This window comes from Poromitra crassiceps (genome assembly GCF_964638095.1).
Source record: "Poromitra crassiceps genome assembly, chromosome: 28".
Taxonomy (NCBI): Eukaryota; Metazoa; Chordata; class Actinopteri; order Beryciformes; family Melamphaidae; genus Poromitra; species Poromitra crassiceps.
This window is the reverse complement of record NC_139651.1, coordinates 16,010,782-16,036,309: the sequence shown is the minus strand read 5'-3', so window position 1 is coordinate 16,036,309 and position 25,528 is coordinate 16,010,782. Positions and strand designations below refer to the sequence as shown.

The window sequence follows — 25,528 nt, the reverse complement described above, 5'->3', positions numbered from 1 at the left end:
CCGGAAATGGGAGCTGAGATGAGACCGTGAACGCAACATACATTAGTCTGAGTCACATGACAGGCCAGCCTTTCCTAGTGACACACATCTGATAATCATGGTAAGTAGCTGTCTAAATAGCGACAATATGATGCATTGTATTCACGTGGTTCCTTCTGATTTCTGTCTGTGTTACATGTTGGTCAATCCAGCAATAACGCGAAGTGTCTTCCTCCGGTTGAAACTTAAAATCAGACTTCAAATGTATTTGTGAATGGTATGGCCTACGCTAGTTAGCCAGCGGCTTGCTAGTTAACAAGCTAAACGGTTTGATTGCTAGCGACTAACGACGCTGACGACTAACGTCAGAATCAGAACCTTCATTCAGATCATCTACAACATATTCCCCATGCAGGTATATTCCAACGTGTGCTTGGTTTAATTAGCTGACCGGCATGTCTATCGGGATATAGCTAGTGTTTAGCTAGCTAGCAGGCGTTAGCAGTCCTGCTCTGCTCTGTCAAATCCGAGCTTGTTTTGATAACGTAACGTTATTCCCTTGATCCTAACGGGTTATAACGTTCCTCAGGAACCCCGTGTGTGTGTGTGTGTGTGTGTGTGTGTGTGTGTGTGTGTGTGTGTGTGTGTGTGTGTGTGTGTGTGTGTGTGTGTGTGTGTGTGTGTGTGTGTGTGTGTGACACTGACTTCTGTCAGAGAAATGGATGTCGTCTGATCTCTGATAAAGTCTGACCGATTGCTCTCCCCCTTGTACACTACGCACACAGGCTCGTCTACACAGGCATGTGTAACCATGATAGGGTCTCAATTTAAGCCTTACAAATAGCACTTCTAGAACTTTTGGATTGTTGTGTGGTAAAACAGGTTTTTGACATAGGACACGTTAATACCTTTACAACCGAATTGCAACGTAGAATTGGTAGAAAAGTGCCTAATTTATGCCCAAGCTGCTGAGTGAAACATCCACCCTCCAAGTGTTCTGAAACCGGCGCTGCACACACCTTGACTAACATTACTGTTTGGAGCGATCACTGAATAACAGGCAATTTATTACAGAAGTTGAGATTTGATTGAATACAAAAAAAAAAGTATGTGTTTCACAGGGAGTCTCTTGTTTACCTGCTGCAGGGTTCCCCCTGGATTTTCCCAGGGGTGTAGAGGAGTAGAACATTATGTAGAGCATTGTGGTATACCCTGTGCCTGCATGGGGTACACGAGTATAAGTAGGGAGAAGAGGACAAGAAGGGACTGAATGTAACTAGGCTAACAGTGGATGGATAAATCCAGAATGAGGCAGTAAATAATGCAACATAAAGGATGCCAACTGCCATAAAACACCACCGAAGAAGAAGAAGAAACGTATGTAAAAAAAAAAGAGCAATTCCAAATCATTTTGGACCATTATTATTACCATATCTGTATTTGGAAAAGTGCAAAATCCAGAGCACATAATAAATAACTAGGACCTACATTGATGTTGCATTTGGCAAGGTGCTGCGCCTAAAGCCTATAATGGTAGGGAAAACCCTGCAGGACCTGTGACTGGATTTGACATACGCGCACACACACACACACACACACACACACACACACACCTTCCTTCATTTATAGTCTACTTTGAGGGGGACAACAGATCCATACAAGCAAAGATTGACGTCAGTGAATGTTTCCTCCTCCCTGGTGTTTCAGCCGACCACGTCGCAGCAGTCTCCCCAGGACGAGCAGGAGAAGCTTCTCGATGAGGCTGTGCAGGCTGTCAAGGTGCAGTCTTTCCAGATGAAGCGATGTCTGGTAGGAGGATCCCAATTTACTTGTAATATTAACACTGTGGCCATTTACACCTGGCGTTAACATGCGTTTTCTGCCATCAGATTGCAATCAGATTGTATTTTATCACTTCAGCCTGATTCCATTTACGCCTGGCGTTAACATGCACTTTCTGCGATTGCAGAAATGGGTGTCCTCTCAATCTGCATAAAGTTGCTGTATGCAGATTGAGAGGACACATTGCATTTACACTTGTGTTCAATGTGTACACAATGCATCCCTGACCACCTCCGGAGGTGGTTTGGCCGATCAGATTGCAATCCTTCTTCAATGCGTTTTGGGGGTGTTTACACCATGTACTTTCAAGTGATAAAACACAATCTGATTGCAATCTGATCACAGAAAACACATGTTAGCGCCAGGTGTAAATGGCCTGAATGGGCTGTAATCACCTTTGAAATAATTCACTCTGTAGATGACCTGAAGGCTTTTTCAAACACACATTTTCATCAAAAGAAAATCTCAAATATTAAGAGCTGCATTACTTGTTGATCAGTGTTTGTACTTGCATGAAGTTGTGAGATGTTTCCAGTATTATTGTAAAAGTAGCGGCCTGTGTCTCCTCAACCTGACCGTGGTGTTGTATGTTCCTGCAGGACAAGAACAAGCTGATGGACGCTCTGAAGCATGCCTCCAACATGCTGGGGGAGCTGAGGACTTCCATGCTCTCTCCAAAGAGCTATTATGAACTCTGTATCCTCTCCAGGTGTAGCTCGTGCATATAGGAATATATACTCTATATGAAACGCAAAAGAACGCTTACAAGGCTATACTAATCTACATTCTTTCCGTGACGTTTCCAGCCCCGGAAGAGAGTTCCCCATTCATTTTCTCCATAGACATTTTGAAAAATCCATATACCTATAACGAGTTTTAAGGCTGGAACCAAGCCAACCCATGAGCTGTTGAATCGTGAGCGACCATAAAACATTTCAGTTGGAGCAAAAACACATTTTTATTTAGTTTTTGCTCCAAGTGAAATGCTTTATGTTCACAGTCACGATTCAGTAGGCCTTAAAACTCGCTACCAAACGAGAACAGGGAAACTTAGCTGCCTTTTAAATAAAATATCCTAAGCCCTATGCTCTGTAGACTAATGTTATACAATCAATATTTAGACGGTAATAATTGCAGCTAGCAGTTATTGCAATGTGTGCTTTTTAGCCATTGTCAGCTCTGCTGGGTCGGTAGCAGTTCCCTAACGGGTCGGTCCAGACATGGCCATCTCTGATGAGCTCCACTACCTGGAGGTTTATCTGACTGACGAGTTTGCCAAGGGGCGGAAGGTGGCTGATCTCTACGAGCTGGTCCAGTACGCCGGCAACATCATCCCTAGACTGTGAGTACCACTTTAGCTCAACTGCCATGAAACCAAATTGTTTTGATTTTAACTAGTGTTTGACTGATGTGGATTATAGGTCATTATTCACCTTATTCACCCCGCCAACTTTTCCTCTCTTCCGCGTTACACGCAATTGTATTTGTTCTTTCGGTTCAGCGCTAGTTGGGGCCAATTTCAAAACAAAACGTCACTATAATAATGAATGAAGTTTGGCAACATTCAGAAGCTACACTGCGGCCAACTTCAGTTACATGTTCATAGCGTTACTGCTGCGAGGAGCCGATGGCTGTTACCCGGTCGGCATTTACCCTTAGTTACAAAAGCACGTCGACAGTGTTTTCTCACTGCCTGTAGCCTACAGTAGGGTTTGACAGATAACGCTAGCTAGTCCGACCGGTGTCAGCAGCACAGCCAGCGCTCCCAGTCCTTGCTGCTCGTTAAATATTTCCAAATAGGCGTTATTCTGATAAACTGGTCACATATATGTTACGTTCTCACCCGAAAAATATTAAAACTTTAAAACAGTTTGGGGTTTTTTCGCTTGAAAACAGCTTTTCGGCAAGTCTAAAAATGACTACGGTAGGCGTACTCTACTTCCGTGTCTAAAACCGGAAAGACGATTACAAAATGGCGTCATGCAGAAGCGTCCTTGTATGGGCAAAGAATAAGGTGAATATATCAATACAGTAATCATCAGTCAAACTGGATTATATACACGTGTATGACTTGACGTGGACTCTAGCTCAAAGACTTGAGACTTGACTTGGACTTGCAAAAAAATGACTTGTGAGCATCTCTGGTTCAATACCTCCCACTTGTTCTATTCTTTGCTGTATCCTATCCTGTTACTATTTTTGCTTCTGCAACAACAAAAGTTTCCCCTCAAGGACCGCCAAAGCTCGGTCCCATCTAACAGTTGTGGCACGCTACAGATGTATGAGCACCATTGATGCTTTGCCCCTCTCTCCCTCTCCCCCCAGCTACCTGCTGATCACCGTGGGCGTGGTGTACGTCCGCTCGTTCCCCCAGTCGCGTAAGGACATCCTGAAGGACCTGGTGGAGATGTGCCGCGGCGTGCAGCACCCGCTCCGGGGCCTTTTCCTCAGGAACTACCTGCTGCAGTGCACCCGCAACATCCTCCCCGACGACGGAGAGCAGCCAGAGTAAGCGGTCTCATCGTCTAACGGTGTCTTTTCCATGCTCTCTTGCAGTGACCTCTACAAAGTCACACTGATGGCTGATTGTCGGACCATAGAGACACTGCATGAAATTGGCCACGCCCATCACGGGGGAAAAGCTCCGTTCATTTCCACACACCAGCGTCATTTTCCTTGAATTAAACATAGCTAAAAGCTGTTGTGTGGTGGGGCTGCGCAGACAACAAATGTAAAAAATCGCCAGTTAAAGTTTTTTTGTACTCCTGAGCGAAACAAGGAAGCCATTGAGAATTGGCGAGAAGAAAAATGTGGATCTAGCTGTCAAGGAAGTAAGTTGGAGTGTTCATCTTCCGTATATACGATCTTTTTGTGCAACACGCAAGCATGCACGCGACATAGGAGAACGCCAGGATTGGAGGGGGGGTTTCTGTTTTCCCCCGTCTTGGGCGTGGCTTCTGAATGATGACGCGTTACGCAGTGTCTCTATAGCAAAAAGAGAAGGTCCGCACACCGAGGCTCCATCAGTGGTTCTCTATTGGAACGTTTCGATCTCCAGGATTTCCTCTCTCAATAGTTCAACAAACATCTCAGTTGCTGGTGCCTGGTGCCAGGGACTTGAGTTATGCTGTATACAGGCAATGGACAAGACTCACTTTGCATCCTGACAGGATGCAAAGTGAGTTTCTGTTCTTGAACACAGGGACATGTGGGGGTGGTCTTCAGCCAGCCACAGGGTGAGGGTTTGGGGTGATGGCAGCACCATCATAGGTTTCTCCAATAATTAGTTTAATCCCATATTCATCCTGTTTCAGAGCACGTTCCAACTAAGATGGTTCTTCTCGGCTCTTTGCCAGTTTATGATTGTCCTGTTTAGCTTCAGAAAGTCTGTTGGTACTTCTTGCTGCTTCCTAAATTTGCCCAGATATTTGCTCAATTACCCGCTTCCTCTTCCTGTTTTCTTATTGCTGCTTTGTTTCATCTAAGTTGACTTCCACCAAGGCGTCTCTGACCCTACTGCACGTGCCCTACACTTGCTAGAGAAGCTACTACCCTTAATAGGGGATAGGACGATGTATTGAAAATTCAATATGTCACAATACATATTACGGGGCCCCCTTTGCTCGGATTACACCCGTTTTCGAACTCGGCCTTCATTTCAATGTCTACTACACACCTGTAAAGTGTCGTGATGACATCTTGCACGGTTTTGACACTATCATGATTGCAGAATTGGTATAAACACGTGGCAAAGTTACTCAAAACGGCTTCTGTGGTAGTTCCCGAACTTCCCGCTACAATAGGTGTCTCCTGGAGCACGTTTTGTCTTGATGAGAGACATACAAAGAGACATACAGACATACAGAGAGACATACAGACATACAGACATACGGAGAGACATACAGACATACGGAGAGACAGAGAGACATACAGACATACAAAGAGACATACAGACATACGGAGAGACATACAGACATACGGAGAGACATACATACGGAGAGACAGAGAGACATACAGACATACAAAGAGACATACAGACATACAAAGAGACATAAAGACATACGGAGAGACATACAGACATACAAAGAGACATACAGACATACAGAGAGACATACATACAGACATACAGATAGACATACAGAGAGACATACAGACATACAGAGAGACATACAGAGAGACATACAGACATACAGAGAGACATACAGACATACAGAGAGACATACAGGCATACAGACATACGGAGAGACATACAGAGAGACATACAGACATACAGAGAGACATACAGACATACAGACATACGGAGAGACATACAGACATACAGAGAGACATACAGAGAGACATACAGACATACAGACTCACAAGGTGAAAACAATTCCAGCCAATGCTGTTGCTGCTTGTAAAAAAATAGAAGGCCATATATAAATATATAATGCATCAATCAATCAATGTCTGTGATGCTTTGCTACGTTCCAGGTGGTAGCACACTACACTTAAACAGCTTTGTAGCAACTTTTGAACAGGCATTCTGAGGGCAGCTTCATGTAGGCTTCTTTGATATTGTTGAATTGCCTGTTTGCAACTGTAGAATCTTTTCTGACAGTTTCCCCATTTACAATAATAATAATAATTCATTTATTTTATATAGCGCTTTTCAATGACCCAAAGCCGCTTACAGTGAGAGTCAGCAGAAAACAAGAGAAATAGAAACAGGCAATAGGCAACAGATACAAAATAACAATGAAGATGTCTAGTCATGGATATATGGAAAACAGAGGGGAGGGAGGGAGCGTGAGGGAGGTGACAGGGGAGAGAGGGAGGAGGAGAGGAGGGTGGTTAAGGGTAGGGCAGGTTGTAAGCATGGGAGAACAGGTAGGTTTGAGGGTGGAGGAGGTGGTTAAGGGTAGGGCAGGCTGTAAGCATGGGAGAACAGGTAGGTTTGAGGGTGGAGGAGGTGGTTAAGGGTAGGGCAGGTTGTAAGCATGGGAGAACAGGTAGGTTTGAGGGTGGAGTTGGTGGTTAAGGGTAGGGCAGGTTGTAAGCATTTGAGAAGAGGTAGGTTTGAGGGTGGAGGAGGTGGTTAAGGGTAGGGCAGGTTGTAAGCATGGGAGAACAGGTAGGTTTGAGGGTGGAGTTGGTGGTTAAGGGTAGGGCAGGTTGTAAGCATTTGAGAACAGGTAGGTTTGAGGGTGGAGGAGGTGGTTAAGGGTAGGGCAGGTTGTAAGCATGGGAGAACAGGTAGGTTTGAGGGTGGAGTTGGTGGTTAAGGGTAGGGCAGGTTGTAAGCATTTGAGAACAGGTAGGTTTGAGGGTGGAGTTGGTGGTTAAGGGTAGGGCAGGTTGTAAGCATGGGAGAACAGGTAGGTTTGAGGGTGGAGGAGGTGGTTAAGGGTAGGGCAGGTTGTAAGCATGGGAGAACAGGTAGGTTTGAGGGTGGAGGAGGTGGTTAAGGGTAGGGCAGGCTGTAAGCATGGGAGAACAGGTAGGTTTGAGGGTGGAGGAGGTGGTTAAGGGTAGGGCAGGTTGTAAGCATGGGAGAACAGGTAGGTTTGAGGGTGGAGGAGGTGGTTAAGGGTAGGGCAGGCTGTAAGCATGGGAGAACAGGTAGGTTTGAGGGTGGAGGAGGTGGTTAAGGGTACGGCAGGTTGTAAGCATGGGAGAACAGGTAGGTTTGAGGGTGGAGGAGGTGGTTAAGGGTAGGGCAGGTTGTAAGCATGGGAGAACAGGTAGGTTTGAGGGTGGAGGAGGTGGTTAAGGGTAGGGCAGGTTGTAAGCATGGGAGAACAGGTAGGTTTGAGGGTGGAGGAGGTGGTTAAGGGTAGCCTGGGTAAACCCATCCCCCACGTGACCTGCTCTCAGACCTGTTCTCAGTCACTATGTGACTGGGAACTGAGAGAGCAGGTCACGTGGTGGCTGGGTTTACCTAGGCTAGGTTAAGGGTAGGGCAGGTTCTAAGCATGGGAGAACAGGTAGGTTTGAGGGTGGAGGAGGTGGTTAAGGGTAGGGCAGGTTGTAAGCATGGGAGAACAGGTAGGTTTGAGGGTGGAGGAGGTGGTTAAGGGTAGGGCAGGTTGTAAGCATTTGAGAACAGGTAGGTTTGAGGGTGGAGGAGGTGGTTAAGGGTAGGGCAGGTTGTAAGCATGGGAGAACAGGTAGGTTTTTAGTCTGGATTTGAAAGTGGAGACTGAGGATGAGTCTCTGACAGTCTGGGGGAGGGAGTTCCATAGTCGGGGTTCTGCTCTGGAGAATGCTGCTCGCTCACCAAAGCTTTTGAGTACAATACTTTCAACCCAGCCCACTTTAGATCACCATTCAATTTAGCCAGCAGCGTTTTTCTTCAGGTCATAAATTATTCTCCATGTATGCCCTGATTGCGGAACTAAATACTGCCCTCTACTGGCGGCCCACTTTGATGTTCTAATAATAACCTCCGTTGCCATGAATGCTAAACACTGTGGACATTGACACAGATTATTTTGCAGATGACATCATGACAAATGACAGCAGAGTTCCGTGTTAAATTGTATCTATAAAAACTAGAGGAAAAGCAATGCTGGTTTGTCTTAGAGGATGTGGAAATGAGGTGTCATTAATGGAAAAGATGTTAATAGTTTTGATTCATAAAAGGAAAAGTAATTAAAAAACTGTCGTGAGGTGCCGCCGACCACTGGAAGCAAACTTCATGTTGAAAAAAGCGTCGCACACTCTGGCTCCATATGCATTTCTTGAATTGAATGAGGTTTCTTCTTCAAGATCAACAATAGTGTCTTAGTTGCGTTGTAGTTTTGATTCGTCTTACCATGCGTCTAAGTTGACTTGAGCCTTTCCCATCTCCCCTTCACAGAGGAACGGAGGAGATGACGGGCGACATCAACGACTCCATCGACTTTGTCCTGCTGAACTTTGCGGAGATGAACAAGCTGTGGGTCAGGATGCAGCACCAGGGCCACAGCCGAGACCGAGAGAAGAGAGAGAAGGAACGGCAGGAGCTCCGCATCCTGGTCGGGACCAACCTGGTCCGCCTCAGCCAGCTGGAGGGAGTCAATGTGGACAAGTACAAACAGGTGTGTGTGTGTGTGTGTGTGTGTGTGTGTGTGTGTGTGTGTGTGTGTGTGTGTGTGTGTGTGTGGGTGGGTGGGTGGGTGGGTGGGTGGGTGGGTGGGTGTGTGCGTTGGGGAACCAGTTTGAGTTTTAAACCTCAGAGTGATGACATTTTTGCAAAGGGAGGTCATTTTGATTGGATCTCTCTTCTTCAAGGGGCTCAAGATTAGGATTTGGGTTTAGTATTATTATTATATTTACAACGAGGTTTTTAGGTAAGGTTTGTTAAGGTTAGTTTAGACTAGAGCAGAGCTGGGTTAGAGATTATATGATTTGGGGTTTGGATTTGGGTTTGGTCTGATCCGGACCGTTTTACCGGATCCGCAACGCAGCCGGTGTACATTAAGTGTAAGTCCATTCAACTTTATTAGTCTCCTCTACAGTACATGCCACTTAGACTTAAGCTTATTCCTTGTGTGCTGAGGGCTATTAATGATGTCATATGGAAACAGAAGGGTATTTTAATATGTTAATGATGTCATATGGAAACTGAAGGGCATTTGAACATGTTAACGATGTCATATATAAAAGTAGACTCCTGTTTTAAGTTCATCCCCTCAAAGCAACAGGGTTCCTTTGAATGTATGAATCTGAACAGAACATTCAGAAACCATGACATGTCTGTTAAGCTTCTTCTTCATGACATGTCTGTTAACACATTGAATGCCAGCCATGTTTTCATTCCTGTAGGTAAGTTGTGCCAGGGGTGTTTTTGACGATTCTGGCTCATTTTAGAACAGCCGAGGATTCTTTTCTGTTAAGAATTCATGAACATCAATCATCTAAAAATAACTAATAGAATGTGTGCTTTCTCTGTCTAAAAGAGTTAGTTTGCAGAGTTAGTAGTTATGTAGATATTAGCCGTTGAGTACAGCATGGTTTCAGCGTCTGGAAATTTATTCAGAGATAAATGGCTTTTTGTGAAACAGTCACTTTAACCATTCATTTTTGGCATCAGTAAGACCGTCAGACATTCTAAACAATAGTTTTGAACAGTAATTTCCTCCATAACAACAGGAAACACCCCTCTCATTCAAACTCCTCCCTCCGTGTGTCTTCTCCTCCTTCCTCCTAACAGCGGGCGTGTCAGAAGCGCGTTGTGCTGCCTGCCTGTCTGTCTGCGTGCCTGCCTGCCTGCTTGCCTGTGTGCGGGGACGAGTCTGAAATGGATTACTGTAAAATCGCCAAGCCATTTCCTTGAATGGCTTGCTCCGCGGTGTGTGTGTGTGTGTGTGTGTGTGTGTGTGTGTGTGTGTGTGTGTGTGTGTGTTCGCGCGTTGATCCGCGGCTCTGGGGGGAAGAGATCTCTGTCCGTTCTGTGTGTGTGTCCGGGCTTCTGACTGTAAAATCGCCAAGCCATTTCCGCGGGAGGCGGCTGCTTTTGGGTCCCGTGGCGGTGGCTTCTCTCGGTCTCTGTCGCCACTTAGTGGTCGGTAAAATAGATTACACACATGCTCTTGCTCCAAATAGTTATCTCGAAGATGTAAAAGGGGTTGATTGATGTCCCACCGTCAAAAAAAAAAAATGTTTATGTAAGACGAGTTAGCTCGTCCTTGGCACTTAAGCGCTGGATTATGTAAGACGAGTTAGGTCGTCTCTGGCACTTAATGTGTTAAGCTTCTTCTTCATGACATGTCTGTTAAACTTCTTCTTCGTCTTCCTCTTCTCAGATCGTACTTGCAGGAGTGCTGGAGCAGGTCGTGAACTGCAGAGATTCGTTGGCTCAGGAGTATCTAATGGAGTGCATCATTCAGGTAGATCTTGACTTGGTTTTATGTCTGTGGTCTGAACCATGAGGGCTGACTTTGTTTACGTCTGTGGTCCGAATGAGGGCTGACTTTGTTTACGTCTGTGGTCTGAACCATGAGGGCTGACTTTGTTTACGTCTGTGGTCCGAACCATGAGGGCTGACTTTGTTTACGTCTGTGGTCCGAACCATGAGGGCTGACTTTGTTTACGTCTGTGGTTCAAACCATGAGGGCTGTCTGTGGTCTGAACCATGAGGGCTGACTTTGTTTACGTCTGTGGTCCAAACCATGAGGGCTGACTTTGTTTACGTCTGTGGTCCGAACCATGAGGGCTGACTTTGTTTACGTCTGTGGTCCGAACCATGAGGCCTGACTTTGTTTACGTCTGTGGTCCGAACCATGTTTGTGTCCAGCAGGATAATCTTCACGAACGTGAATCACTTTTATGCCTTTTGAAGCGTTTTCTATCAATCGCGTTTAAAAACAACAACGCATTTACATTTCAAAAGTCATAAAAGTGATTAACGTTTGTGAAGATTATCCTGCTGCACCCAAATCACCGCTCCCATAAACTTTTATTAGCCACAGACCTTCTTTTATACATTTAAATCCCCGTGTTAAATCCTCATAGACTTTTCCCCTGACGAACCCAAGTGCCACTTCCTGACTCATTCCTTCGGTGCTCTATGAAGCCGCCAGCAGCATGCATCCAATCCAGACGCTAAACTAATCTTGTCCTTTTCCAGGTTTTCCCAGATGAGTTCCACCTTCAGACCCTCAACCCCTTCCTGCGCTCCTGTGCTGAGCTGCACCAGCACGTCAACGTCAAGAACATCATCATCGCCCTCATCGACAGGTACAACTGACTTCCACTCTAAATATGAGCAGATACATCGCCCAAACATCGCCCTCATCAACAGGTACAACTGACTTCCACTCTAAATATGAGCAGATACATCGCCCAAACATCGCCCTCATCAACAGGTACAACTGACTTCCCACTCTAAATATGAGCAGATACATCGCCCAAACATCGCCCTCATCAACAGGTACAACTGACTTCCCACTCTAAATATGAGCAGATACATCGCCCAAACATCGCCCTCATCGACAGGTACAACTGACTCCCACTCTAAATATGAGCAAATACATCGCCCAAATTACATCAAGGTGGATTCTAAAATGAAACCTAGTTATGTCCACTTTTCTCCATTTGATTGACAAGTGCCTACTAACTGTATTTGCTGTCATGATTTGTGCTGATGATAAAGCTAAATCATTAATCATGCCGTCATCATCACAATCACGTCAACGAGTGTGCATGCATGTGTGTGTGTGTGTGTGCGTGCGTGCGAGGGTGTGTGTGTGTGTGGGAGGCACGTAGTTATGAGAGGTGAGGACTTAGAATTTACAGAATTACTTGCAGAATTTTTTTATTGAAATGAAAACGGCTACAATATGTGCAATAACAGGGTATCTGTGGGGTCTTGAAAAGTGGGTACATGACAGGGTATCCATAGTAACAGGGTATCCGTGGTAACAGGGTATCCGTGGTAACAGGTTATCCGTGGTAACAGGGTATCTGTGGGGTCTTGAAAAGTGGGTACATAACAGGGTATCCATGGTAACAGGTTATCCACCATGGTAACAGGGTATCCGTGGTAACAGGTTATCCACCATGGTAACAGGGTATCCGTGGTGTCTTGAAAAGTGGCTACACCAGAAGAAAAACATCTATAATACAGCACTTCATTTTTGTGATTCCAAACTATCACACCCCAGAATACACTGAACATCACGGCTCGTGAACTAGTTTAATATGCAATTTACTATGAAGCTTCCAGAGCCGCTTCCAGTTTTTTACTCTCAAGAGTTCCAGGAAGTAAGGTCCTGGATTAAGCAGCACTGTCGAGTGTCGAGTTGCAGCAAAATGGACAGTTTGGGATGTACGGTACTTAGATTTTTTTTATTCAATTTTTTTTTAATAATCAAATTGTACATTATCAGCTTTATTTTAGCATTCAAAAGTAGCGCGAGACCCCTTCGTGGCTGTTCATTGGCTAATGAGTCACGCATTTTAGTCCTCCGTTGACACCACTCTCTCTCTAAATTGCTCTGGAAGCTTCAAATGACAGTGAGCCTAATTTGAGGCAGGTGGTATGGAAAGCATTTGAAAGCAAAATCACATTATGTATGCATCTGTGTTTCATCGTGCGATGCTTTAGTCTGGAGTATGATGGTGAACCAACAGTCAGTTCCACATTTCATATCGCTGGTACTATACAGCCTTTTCACAGCTACTCTGATTACAGCACAGAACAGGGAAATGTCCAAAGAGCGGGTGGTGAGAAAGAGTGTTGCTGTGGAAAACTAGTGGGGGGAAAAGGGATGACACTTCAACTTCAAAGGTCTTCAGCGTTGAAGGAAGATGAAGAAGACCAATGGGAAATGCAATCTGACGTGTGATCTTTTCTGCTCTGTGCTTCAGACTAGCTCTGTTTGCTCACCGAGAAGATGGCCCTGGCATCCCGGCGGAGATCAAGCTGTTCGACATTTTCTCTCAGCAAGTGGCCACTGTCATTCAGGTATGTTTCCATCAACCTTTTCCCCCCGAAAAGCCCCTTTTAGGAGAATATAAGCAGCTTGTAAACACAGCTTTAACACCGTGTCATACAACACAACTGTCAATCTGAAAGTGAGAAAGAAAGTGAAAAGTCGAAGAATTTTGAGTTCTCCCGTCATTCCCTTTGTTGAGCCTTCATTAGATGGCAGGCAACAGAGTGAGCTCGCCTCAGGTCAGCCTGAATGCTAACGATGCTAACATGCTAACAGTGAATGCTAAAGATGCTAACATGCTAACAGTGAATGCTAACACATTCACTGATGCAATCATGTGTTCACATCTGCTGAGAAGAACACCGGGATAATTGATTGACTTTATTAATGGATATAGAGACAACAACAAGATAACACACGGACCGAACACACCACACGCCGATCCTACGCTGAAGCAACGCAGCGCGGAGGCACTTTCATTTCAGCGTCCTTGTTAAACAGGCGAGACCGATCGATCACACCAGCCGCGCCCAGGCTTGAAGTCAGTGCAAGTTGTGAGCGTGGGGCAGGGCAGCGCCGGGCGAAACAGAGCGAGGCGTGGGGCAAAACAGAGTGATTCTGGTGTGAACGGCGAGGCTCCTGCTGGAAGCTTCCCGTGAAGCGCTGGTTCTGAGATGCTTGTGGCGTGAACCAAGTGTAAAGCTTAATTTATACTTATTAGAAAGTGTCGCTCAGCACATGGTCGCAGACGAAAAATAAAGTGTCGCTCATGTTGCTGCATTTATGCTTCTCTCCGCGGCGCAACGGTCACGTGACGCTAGAGACAGAGGGCGGCAGAGAACTAGTGCAGTGCAGACAGGCAAGAGAGGGAATGCTGTCAGTGAACCCACGTCGGAGGCAAGATGTAACTGCAGCCGCATATAACGACACACAACCACACAATCACCTCCTCTCTCTCTGGGAAGTTGGTCACGGTGTTCTTTGTGATTTTCACAAAGTCATACATCAAGGACATGCTGATAAAAATTCCCGGGGACACGCTCATTAATTTCATTTCAGCGAAAACTAAAACAAGGAAGTCGCGCGTGCCCGTCTATATAGCCAATCAGACTTGCGCGACATTATGTGACGTAGTCAGCGACACTAGACATTTCACCAGGTAGCAGACGCTGCTCGCAGACACTTGAAAGTGTCGACTCAAGTCCTCATTTCTGTCGGCGACCGTTTCAAAAGTGTCGGCAGACGAAGCATAAATTGGGCTTTACGCAACGTTCAGTAAAGTTTCAAACAGAATAATAAGCAGAAAAAAATGGAACACATGCAGTGCTCTTGCATCACAATGTGATCTAATTTATCTGCAACGGAATCCCCCATCGAAAATGCAGGACATTTTAGTCTAGTCGAGGGCTGTGAGAAAATTGTAAACCACTTCAATAACTACTTTTATTTCATATTAAATGAAAATATAAACCATGTTTCCACTCTGACAAGGTTAAATATGACACATATATGATTCTATATGTGTAAACTGTTTTATTAATGTGCACTTTCATGTCCAACTAAACAATAAACAATAAAGTAAAGTAAACATCTAGGCCGGGGAAACATGACGTACTTCTACTTCTAGGAGTTATGCATGAAAGTAGTACATTATAAAGATAATACATTTCGGCACAAAATATCAGCTATCAGCAGCCTCAGTCCAAAAATATTGGTATTGTTAAAGCTGAAAACAAACACTGGTTTTCCACCATCCTGACGTTTTCATCCCGTGGTTTCCTCCTCCAGTCTCGGCAGGACATGCCATCAGAGGACGTGGTCTCTCTTCAGGTCTCTCTCATCAACCTGGCCATGAAGTGCTACCCCGACCGCGTCGACTACGTAGATAAGGTCCTGGAGAGCACCGTGGAGATCTTCAACAAGCTCAACTTGGAACAGTAAGTCATGGCATGCTGCAGGGTTAAGGATGCAGTGTGTTTCCAGTAAAATTGAAAAATACTGAATGTCCTCCCTTCCCCCGTTCTTCCCTCCTTCCAGCATTGCGACCAGCAGTGCCGTGTCCAAGGAGCTGAGCAGACTGCTGAAGATACCGGTGGACACCTACAACAACGTCCTGACGCTGCTGCAGCTCAAGCACTTCCCACCGCTCTTCGAGTACTTTGACTACGAGTCGCGCAAGAGCATGAGCTGCTACGTGCTGAGCAACACACTGGAGTACAACACCACCATCATCACACAGGAGCAGGTAAGAACATGAGCTGCTACGTGCTGAGCAACACAATGAGGCCATTTACACCTGGCGCTAACATGCATTTTCTGTGATCAGATTGCAGTCAGATTGTGTTTTATCACTTGAAATGCCAGGTTGTAAACACCCCCAAAACGCATTGAAGAAGGATTGCAATCTGATCGGCCAAACCACCTCCGGAGGTGGTCAGGGAATGCATTGTGTACACATTGAACACAAGTGTAAATGCAATGTGTCCTCTCAATCTGCATACAGCAACTTTATGCGGATTGAGAGGACAACCATTTCTGCCATCTGATTGCAATCAGATTGCAGAAAATGCATGTTAACGCCAGGTGTAAATGGCCTCTCTGTGTTGCAACAGTGATTAACTTTGATCCATGTCTCAAACTACAGTATGCTGTGTTGGGTCCTTAGATTTGAGGGAATTGGACCTGGAATAGATGAAGAACGTGTGGGAACCCGGATTTTAGCTGACTTAGCTAAACTTAGCCGACTTAGCTAAACTTAGCTGACTTAGCCAGACTTACAATGAGTGCATGGAACAAAGCGGGATGGCCTAGTGTTGAGTGTGGGTCATTTCTGATTTCCTTGAAAGATCATGAATGATCGAAACATGTGCTCTTTTGCATCCAGTCCATTTCTCACTCCCCAACCTCTTTCAAAATGACTTTCTGATTATTAAAGCATTGTCTCTCCACTCTCCTCCCCTTCCATGGGTTTCTCTAGGTGGACGCCATCCTGAGCCTGGTGTCCACGCTGATCCAGGACCAGCCAGACCAGCCGGCTGAAGACCCCGACCCTGAAGACTTTTCTGAGGAGCAGAGCCTGGTGGGCCGTTTCATCCACCTGCTGCACTCTGATGACCCTGACCAACAGTACCTAGTAAGAACTCTCCTCAACTGCATTTATTTAGTTTACGTTTTGGTCCGAGTGAAATGTCATGCGGTCTCTCCTGTTTCTAAATATATCTGAACCGTTTGGTTTGAACAAGTACAACTATTTTTTATAAGCATTTTACGAAATGTCTATGGGAAAATAAATGGTGGATGAAAATCTCTGGTACAGTGCTTGAAGCAGGAAGTGACGTTCACTAGGCCTCTCTATAGACAAGCCACGCGCGGTGGTGGATGGCAAGCAACCGCCACAACCGTGCTGTGTTGTTGTCTGTAATTCAGAGGTGTCACTTTGTGAGATGGCTTCTAGTTTCAAAGGTGAGCAGTATTTGGACCTTCAGGCATTGGCCTGAAGGTCCAAATACTGCCCACAATCACCACAGCGCTTCCCATACACAGCGCAGCGCCCATCCCTCCGCTACGAGCGGAGACTGTAGTTATCGATATGCAAATTGGCATGTGACGTCAGTTACTCTCACTGATTGGCCCAGAGGCAAAGTGACCGCCTACTTCCTGCTTCAGCACTAGGGATGTCACAATATATCGTCCCACAATATATCGCGATATCAAAACGTGACAATATGTATCGTTGAGATGAAAAGAAGCTGAACATGGTGGCACTGGTCTGCATCTGATTGCATGCTCGCTCTCCTTTTCATTGCTTTGTTTGAACAGACGAGGGACGTTACAGACACGGAGGATGAAAATGGTAAAATTACTCAAATTAGCGTGGAGGATGCCCCCTCAACTTACAAATCGATCGCAAAAAAATATTGTTAAAGTATCGTATCGTTATCGTGAACCCAATATCGTGTATCGTATCGTATCGTGAACTGAGTGTATCGTGACACCCCTATTCAGCACTGTACCAGAGATTTTCATCCGCCATTTATTTTCCCATAGACATTTTGTAAAATGCTTATAAAAATAGTTTTCCTTGTTCAAAACCAAACGGTTCATATGTACTTTACTTTATTTGTTTGTTTAGACGGGACAATGCATAATTAATGAACACAGTGATCATTATCGGGTGCAATCACCTGGCTGTAAATGAAGAGAGTGTAAAAAATGCCGGATTTAGCCCGGAGGCTATTTTCCATCCGTAGTCCCCAGACATAAAAACAGGAAATATACAACAGGGCAACATCATAGAAAATGAATATAAAACAGGACAAACAACATAGGAGATAAAAACACTTAATACATCAAGATCAGGACAGTTGACTCTAATGTGTATCTGTATGTGTGCGTGAGTGTGTGTTATGGGTGGGTGGGTGGACGCGTGTATGCTGTATTATGTATGTATTTAGAAACAGGAGAGACCACATAACATTTCACTCGCGAAAAAATTGCGGATTTGAAGAAAATAAATATAATAAATAAATATAGTTTGGTTTGACGAAGTAAAACTATTTTTATAAGCATTTTACGAAATGTCTATGGGAAAATAAATGGCGGGTAAAAATCTCTGGTACAGTGCTGAAGCAGGAAGTAGGCGGTCAACTTTGCCTCTCTATAGAACGCATTTACATTGTGACCTAACTTTGACCTTGTTCACGTTTGTATGAGTTTGAGTTGCAGCTGAATTGGGACAACGTGCGACTGCGTCATTGGTCGGAGGGGAAATGTGTTTCCTGGCATTAACGTGATGACTTGTGTGATCAGATCCTCAACACGGCCCGGAAACACTTTGGCGCCGGAGGAAACCAAAGGATCCGCTACACACTCCCTCCTCTGGTGTTCGCTGCCTACCAGCTGGCCTTCAGATACAAGGAGAACTCCTCAACGGTACAACATGCATGTAGCCTCTATACACGCGACATGTTCTACGATAACACCGTCCTCTCTTTGCTGTATCGTACGGGGTCCTCCTGATATTAAATCGTCCTTCCTGTGTCTTCTAACCCACCTCCCCAGGATGACAAGTGGGAGAAGAAGTGTCAGAAGATCTTCTCCTTCGCCCACCAGACCATCAGCGCGCTAATCAAGGCCGAGCTCGCCGAGCTGCCCCTCCGACTCTTCCTACAGGGGGCGCTGGCTGCGGGCGAGATCGGCTTCGAAAACCACGAGACTGTGGCCTACGAGTTCATGTCACAGGTAGGTCTAACGTAGGGATGTCAGCTTTCGGGTTAATTTGACTTTCGATTAACCGACACCCTTAACCGGTTAATAACCGGTTAAAAAACAATTTAAGACGCCAACATGTTTCAGACTACACTACAGAATATGTCTTCTTCAGGGCTTAAAACACAGACAAACCCAGGTGTGGCCTCACCTATATTTAATTGCAACATCCAATAGGAGGCAGTCACATGACCCGGACAATAACATAACAGGCGAACCAAAGAGGAAATAATGAAAGAAATAAGAAAAAATTGAATAAAAATAACATGAGATGAGATTACGCACAAATACTTCAGCTGTACAATATAAACATACATCTCTTATATATTATAGGGAGATGTATTAGGGCAGTGTTTAAAATGAAATGTATCTGGTCTTCAATGTGTATGTCTGGTTCCCTCCTTTTAACCTCCTCCCCCTCCCTCCCTCCCTCCTCACCAGGCCTTCTCTCTGTACGAGGACGAGATCAGCGACTCCAAAGCCCAGTTGGCGGCCATCACGCTCATCATCGGCACCTTCGAGCGGACACGGTGTTTCAGCGAGGAGAACCACGAGCCGCTGAGGACCCAGTGTGCGCTGGCTGCTTCCAAGCTGCTGAAGAAGCCCGACCAGTGCCGAGCCGTCAGCATCTGTGCCCATCTCTTCTGGTCCAGCCGCAGTACGGACAAACACGGCCAAGAGGTGCGCGATCGTAGTCTCATTTGCTGATCGTGCGGTAGTGGTAACTTAAAAAAGTTGATCAACTGCTGTATTCCATTATGGAGTTGCACTGTCATCTACTGGACAAACTGTAGCATGGCACAACTTGATAAGTCTTTCCGTTACATCAGAATCAGAATCAGAATCACTTTTATTGCCACAGTATGCAAGTTACATACGAGGAATTTATCTTATTGTCTGTATGCAGCGTAGCGGTCACATCAATATACAGAGATAAGAAGTAGGAAGATAACTAAAGACAATCACAAAGTTGCAAGTGCAATCAAATCGAGTAAATATATACAATATGTACATGAGGGGTGAAGTGTTCTGTGGATGATAAATATTAATTTACGTTGAATTTACATGAGATTTACAGACTGAGTTAAATAGGCGTTAAATAGGCATTAGGCAGTGGATTTACATGAATTTACAGTCTGAGTTAAATAAGAGTTTACATTGAATGTACATGAAATGTACAGGCAAAGTTAAATAGGCATTAAATGTGCAGGGAATTTACATGAATTTACAGTCCCAGTTAAACAGGCATTAAATTAGATATCAGTTCCAGTTTTATGGGGGGGGGAGTTCAGTTGAGTTTAGGAGGAGGTAGTGAGTTCATCTCCTTTTATTAGGCGACCATATTTTGTATCTGACATTAGAAATGTTTTTAGGGGTCTGTAAAAACCGGGCGCTATATATATTAAAAAATGATTGGGTCCACTTGAATCTCCTGCCGTTCGACCCGGGCAGGACCATCAACACCGATTCAAACATTTCTTTTAAACTCAAATCTGGACAAGGCTTGACAACCTCCTGTAGAAGCCTACTAGTAGCTGGTCCACTCAAATCTGAACAGGGATAGATCGAACATAGCAACTGAGAGTTAAGTGCCGGGGGTGGTGGTGGGGGGGTTGTACTTTAAGTGTGGAAAGAAAAACACCATTTGGTCTGGTTGGATGATGTTGTAGTGCCAGAGTTTGTGTTCTTGCAAAATGTGTGGTTCATGTAATGTTTGAACTTGGGTTGTGTAGTGTAGTGTAGTGTAGTGTGCGTTTCCCAGACCTATCTGCTCATCAATCGTCAATTGTATGTTCCCACAATTCCAAGTTCATTGAGTATTAAGTCAAAAAATTGACAGTTGTTAAATGTGATGCCAAACCTTTTCAGTCTGTCCAGTCATGTCGTGTGTTTGTCAGCCTCACAAGTAATTAATTTCCCTTCCACAAATGAATGAATGTAAATGTTTTATTTATCCGTTCTGAAGTACTCAAGAAAATAATTCTACATCCTTGTTCCTACCTTTGTGTGAGTTGAAATTGATTGATTGATTGCTGCTGTGCGACACAGCGAGACTTTGCGTGGCCCACATTTGTCTGATTCGGAGGGTTGAGGTCTACTCACATTTAGGTCACACTGTTCAAAATGGAAATTGAAAATACAGTTGTCACAATGATAAAGCCGTCACTCTCATTCTGGATACAGATTGAATTACAGAAGCATTTTCACGGTTATAACCGTCATGTAGCCTGTATCTAAAATGCAAGCTGCAGGTGACGGGTGCAGAAGTTTTATATACAGTATATATATATATATGTGTGTTATTTTTCACCAACATGAAATATGTTGTTCTTTGCTCATGACACTGCAACCTGTCTGATGTCGTGCGTTCAGATCCGTGACGGGAAGCGGGTGATGGAGTGTCTGAAGAAAGCGCTGAAGATCGCCAACCAGTGCATGGACCCGTCGCTGCAGGTCCAGCTCTTCATCGAGATCCTCAACAGATACGTCTGTTTCTATGAGCGGGAAAACGACGCGGTGAGAAACGACCAGGATCCCTCGCTCCCATTCATTTTCCTCACCAACAGCTCTTCGTTTTCAGTTCTCTCTCATGTGTATAAAGATACCCTCAGATTAGGGATTGACTGATTTGGATTTTTGAAGGCCAGTATTCTTGAGTTGATGCCACCAATAGCCATTTATTTGTGTCAATACGCTTAAATTTGACACTTCATGTTCCAACCTCCCTCTGTCTGAATAGTGGTAATTGTGGACTTTGTGTTGTCGTCTGGCCACACGGTACAATATAACGACTATAATGACTGAATAGCTAGAGATCAGCAATTCCAGTTTCACTTAGTCATAGAGCGTAGAGCTCTTGCTTGGTGACTCGACCAGTCAACGATGTTTTAACAGCTACAGAAATGAAACCCTTGTGTGTTCAGCTACAAATACAATTCAAATAGAAAACTACAATACGACAAACAAGGAGTGCGTTTACATGCAGACAATAAACAGTTTATTAGCTGATTTCTGGAGTTACCTGATTATTCAAATGGTCATGTAAACAGCATAAACCGATAAGCTTTATCCGTTTATGGCCGTTATCGGGTTATGAATAAACCGATAAACATACCTAGGTTTTTGGCCAATAACCCGTCTATTGAGAGCATGTATACAGCGTATCAGGTTTCTTGTGGGTTTATACATCTGCGCATGTACAAGTTGCATGTAAAAAGTTGAATTACCGCCGCCTTCTGGAGAGAAATCCGACTAATTGACTGAATCATGTAAACCCGGGTTTTTCCTATTGTCGGATTATTAAAGTGCAGGTAAACGCAGAAATCAGATTATTGCCATAAACTGATTACTCACAGTTATCAGTTTATTGGTGTGCATGTAAACGCACTCATGGTGTTCCCCCAGCTAATATCTGACTTCCTCTCTCAGTGAAGGGTGGCAGCTTTCTGTCCCTTGTGTCCACGCAAACTAGTTCCTTTCCTCGCTCTATTGAAACAAAGGTATTAAGGCCAACTCTTAATCCATTCAGTTGGGTCCCCTCAGCTTTCAGCTTGGATTCATTGGTTGACGATCCATGTTTAATTGACTGTAAAGCATGAATTTAAATGCATTAGCATCACTAAAGCTTGTTTTATACTCGCTGTGTTGCGAAGGGCGTGGGGGAGGAGCTAGGGGCGCAAGCGTCAAATGACGTCAATGTGTTGGGCGCGACCTCCGGAGGCCGCCTACTGCGTACCTGAAGATTTTTCTCGCAGCGCGACCTCCGCACGGCTTCTCTCCATACATGGACGCTTTCGAGCCACTGAGCCCTGGACACTGAGCTGTGTTTTCACCACATTTCTTGACCCATGTGGTAGGCTATAAACTTTGATTTGCAACTGTTCGTTTTTAGTCATTTCTCCAAGTAGATGTGTTGTGTTGAGAGCAGTGTTGGGCAAGTTACTTTCAAAATGTAATATACTACATATTACTAGTTACTTTTATTTGAAAGTAATAAGTTACTTTACAATATTACTTTCTGTGTAGAGTAACTCGTTACTTATTACACTACTTTTGCATTACTTTTACCAAAACAACAGCAGCAGCAGAATGACATTGCCGCCCCGGAACCATCCCGAAAAATAATTTCAACTGCCTTGAAGTCAGTGTAAACAATCCAAAATTCTAAATGATATTCTTTTCCTTTGTTATTGTCATCTATAGTGGTTATTTGCATAAAACACACAGTTTGATTAGGAAATGATTGTATGTTTTTAAATGTGTGCTTTGATTTAATCAAATGTAACTCAATTTGTAACTTGAGTTACTTGACAAAGTAACTGGTATAATATTACTGAAATCCTATAAGTAATAAGTTATATTACCGAGTTACTGCTAAAAGTAATATATTACATGTAATATGTTACTTTTGTAATGAGTTACCCCCAACACTGGTTGAGAGCATGTTTGAGAGAGATTAAAAGCAGCACAGAGTAGGCTATCAGGGCGGAGAACTGAGACGGCTATTCAGTAAAAACAAGTTTGGTGATTCATTCATGTGCTGATGTACGGTCGTTTGAGAGTGAAAGCGCACTCAGTACTGCACATAATAGCGTTTCATTGCGACTTATCACGGGCTGTTCTCACTATTTACCATTGTACAATGTAACATGCTGATCACTTGGCTGCCATTCTGAGTTACCTTTGCTAGTTTCTAGCACTCAGACTCTCCCTTTTTTTCTTTTAATTCCCACTGGGTCAGTACATCAAAGGACATGTTTCAGTGACTCAGTGGTAATTAAAAGAAGAAGAAGAAAAGATTTTGAGTGCTAGAAACTAGCAAAGATAACGCTCGTCCTTGCACCGGGCGTAAGGCCTCGTTCACATGGCACCCAAGCCTTGCCTACGCCTTGCTTTTACCCACGCTTTTAAATAGGCATCCTTTTTAGTCAATGAGGCTGTGTACACAGGGCGCCTCAGCGTGAACCTTGCGTGTACCCACGCCTCGCCTGACCTGCACCGATTTTATCGTTTAGGCGTGAGTTCTATTTTCAAGCTGACTAGGCGCATGAAGGCACACTTCTTCTGTCAAGCCATGAAGGAAAAACGCGACAATATCCGTGGGAAATGGCAAAGTCAACTGAATTTCAAAATAAAATGGTGTTACTACAACAATGTTGAGCAGAGAGAGAGAGAGTGTGTGATTGATTGCTATCACGTGGGGCTTTCTCCCCGTCGGTAAACAAATCTTCAGGAGAGAGAATAGCGACCGAAGAAGCAAGATGGACAATGAAAAGTTAATCCACTTAGTACAACAGCATCCAGTTCTCTATGACAGCAGTCACCAAAGAAGGAGACCTGGTTATATATTATCCAGCATCAATAGCACATTAAATATATAAATTTATTTTATCTACCCATGATAATTCGGGACCACACGTGACAAAAAAAACACTCGGGAGAGAGGAGAGGCGCTTGTGACTCGGCTCAGGTTCAGCGTGGAATAGGCGTGCAGTGTGATCACAAAAGCGTGTGATAGGTTCACGCGCAGCTCAAGGTCTGTAGGCGTAGGCGTGGGTTGAGGCAAGGCGTAGGTGCCCTGTGTGAACGTAGCTTAAGTTAGGGCTCCATGTGTGTTAAGTGTGATCAGCAACAAGCAAAAAAGTCTACAGAAAACTTCAATCATAGCATCTTGACAGCTTCAAGCAAGTATGAGCGACGTGTGCACATCTCGAAATCGTGATACTATACTGCACGTTGTTGAAGCAGCAATTCTCCTCTAACCCTGTCCCTGATCTCCTCCACCCATCCAGGTGACGGTCCAGGTGTTGAACCAGCTGATCCAGAAGATCAGGGAGGACCTGCCCAACCTGGAGGCCAGCGAGGAGACGGAGCAGATCAACAAACACTTCCACAACACACTGGAGCATCTGCGCCTGCAGAGGGAGTCGCCCGAGTCCGAGGGCCCCGCCTACGAGGGCCTGGTCCTTTAAAGCTACGGCCAACGGAAAAAGGGGGTCAAACTCTAGATATTATAACTAGATTGTGAATATATAACGTACACACACACTTTCAAGAACACACTCGCACCAAGGTATCCCATCCAGTAGGTCAGGGTTTTAAAAAGAAATAAATAAAAGTGTGTTGTGATTATGCCGCCGAGAGCTATCTTATCTTCCTCTTGAAATCTTTCCCCTATCGCCCTTCTCCCTTTTATCTTTTATTCCCTCCCCCCCCTGCGCACCGATTCCTCCTCCCCCTGCCTCCCAGGACCCTTTTTTTTTTTTTGCGAGAACAGTTTTGGAATGTTACGTTTTGAGAAACCGGTGCATCGACAACACTGCACTTACAGTATCTTCACCTTGCACTTCCAAAAGCTTTGGCATCATTCCTTTGTGAATAACTACTTGACCGTTTTCGTCCTCCAGAGGTAGCCCCTCCCCCACCCACCCCCCACCCCCCGCACCGAGAGAGATTCTCAGTTTCATAAACGTCTCTCTTTTTCGATTCTCGTTCACTCGTCCATTTATATGTGGCTGCTCCCTCCCGCCCCCAGTGGACAGACCGCTGTGTTCAAAGGGAGGAAAGTTAAGCATGTCTAGTGCATCGTCGGCCAATGGCGACGCCAGGTCATTCTGCGTGTGCGGAACAAAGACAGAGCCAGGCTTGACGCCGACCAGCCGTACTGCTTCGCTCCGGTGTCTTGAGATTGACATTGCTTTGCTGAAATATGTAATCCATTGCCTGGTAATAATGTGTGCGATTCCTCTGCAAATTGCATGGTAGTCGTTGAGCTGCCATACTGAGTGCTTGATCATGTGTGTGCGTGCGTGTATGAGAGATTTATTGCATTGGTAGCTGCAGCTTTCAACTGTCTGCTATAACATCTTTCTTTCTTAGCTGTTAATGTTTCCTTGATTTGTGGGAGGCAGCATCTACCTATTCCTTTCCCCTCCCTGGATCTCTGTCATGTATTGTATGTATAACCTACTTGTAAATCAGAGAAAGAGGAAAAAAGAATAAATATCAATTATCAATGTCATTTGCACAAATAAACA

At 44.7% G+C, this 25,528-nt stretch overlaps 1 protein-coding gene across 1 annotated transcript; it reads left to right on the top strand.

Moving 5' to 3' along the window:
* The first annotated feature begins 60 nt into the window (after nt 1-60).
* On the top strand, nt 61-25,528 carry vps35 (VPS35 retromer complex component). Its single transcript, XM_083662428.1, has 17 exons — nt 61-100; nt 1,687-1,788; nt 2,421-2,517; nt 3,040-3,163; nt 4,147-4,329; nt 8,663-8,882; nt 10,590-10,673; nt 11,414-11,523; nt 13,156-13,252; nt 15,012-15,160; nt 15,261-15,468; nt 16,201-16,356; nt 18,033-18,155; nt 18,285-18,464; nt 18,933-19,172; nt 20,865-21,008; nt 24,284-25,528. Exons 1-17 carry the CDS (start codon nt 98-100, stop codon nt 24,461-24,463), a joined length of 2,400 nt encoding a protein of 799 aa, XP_083518554.1. The 5' UTR covers nt 61-97; the 3' UTR covers nt 24,464-25,528.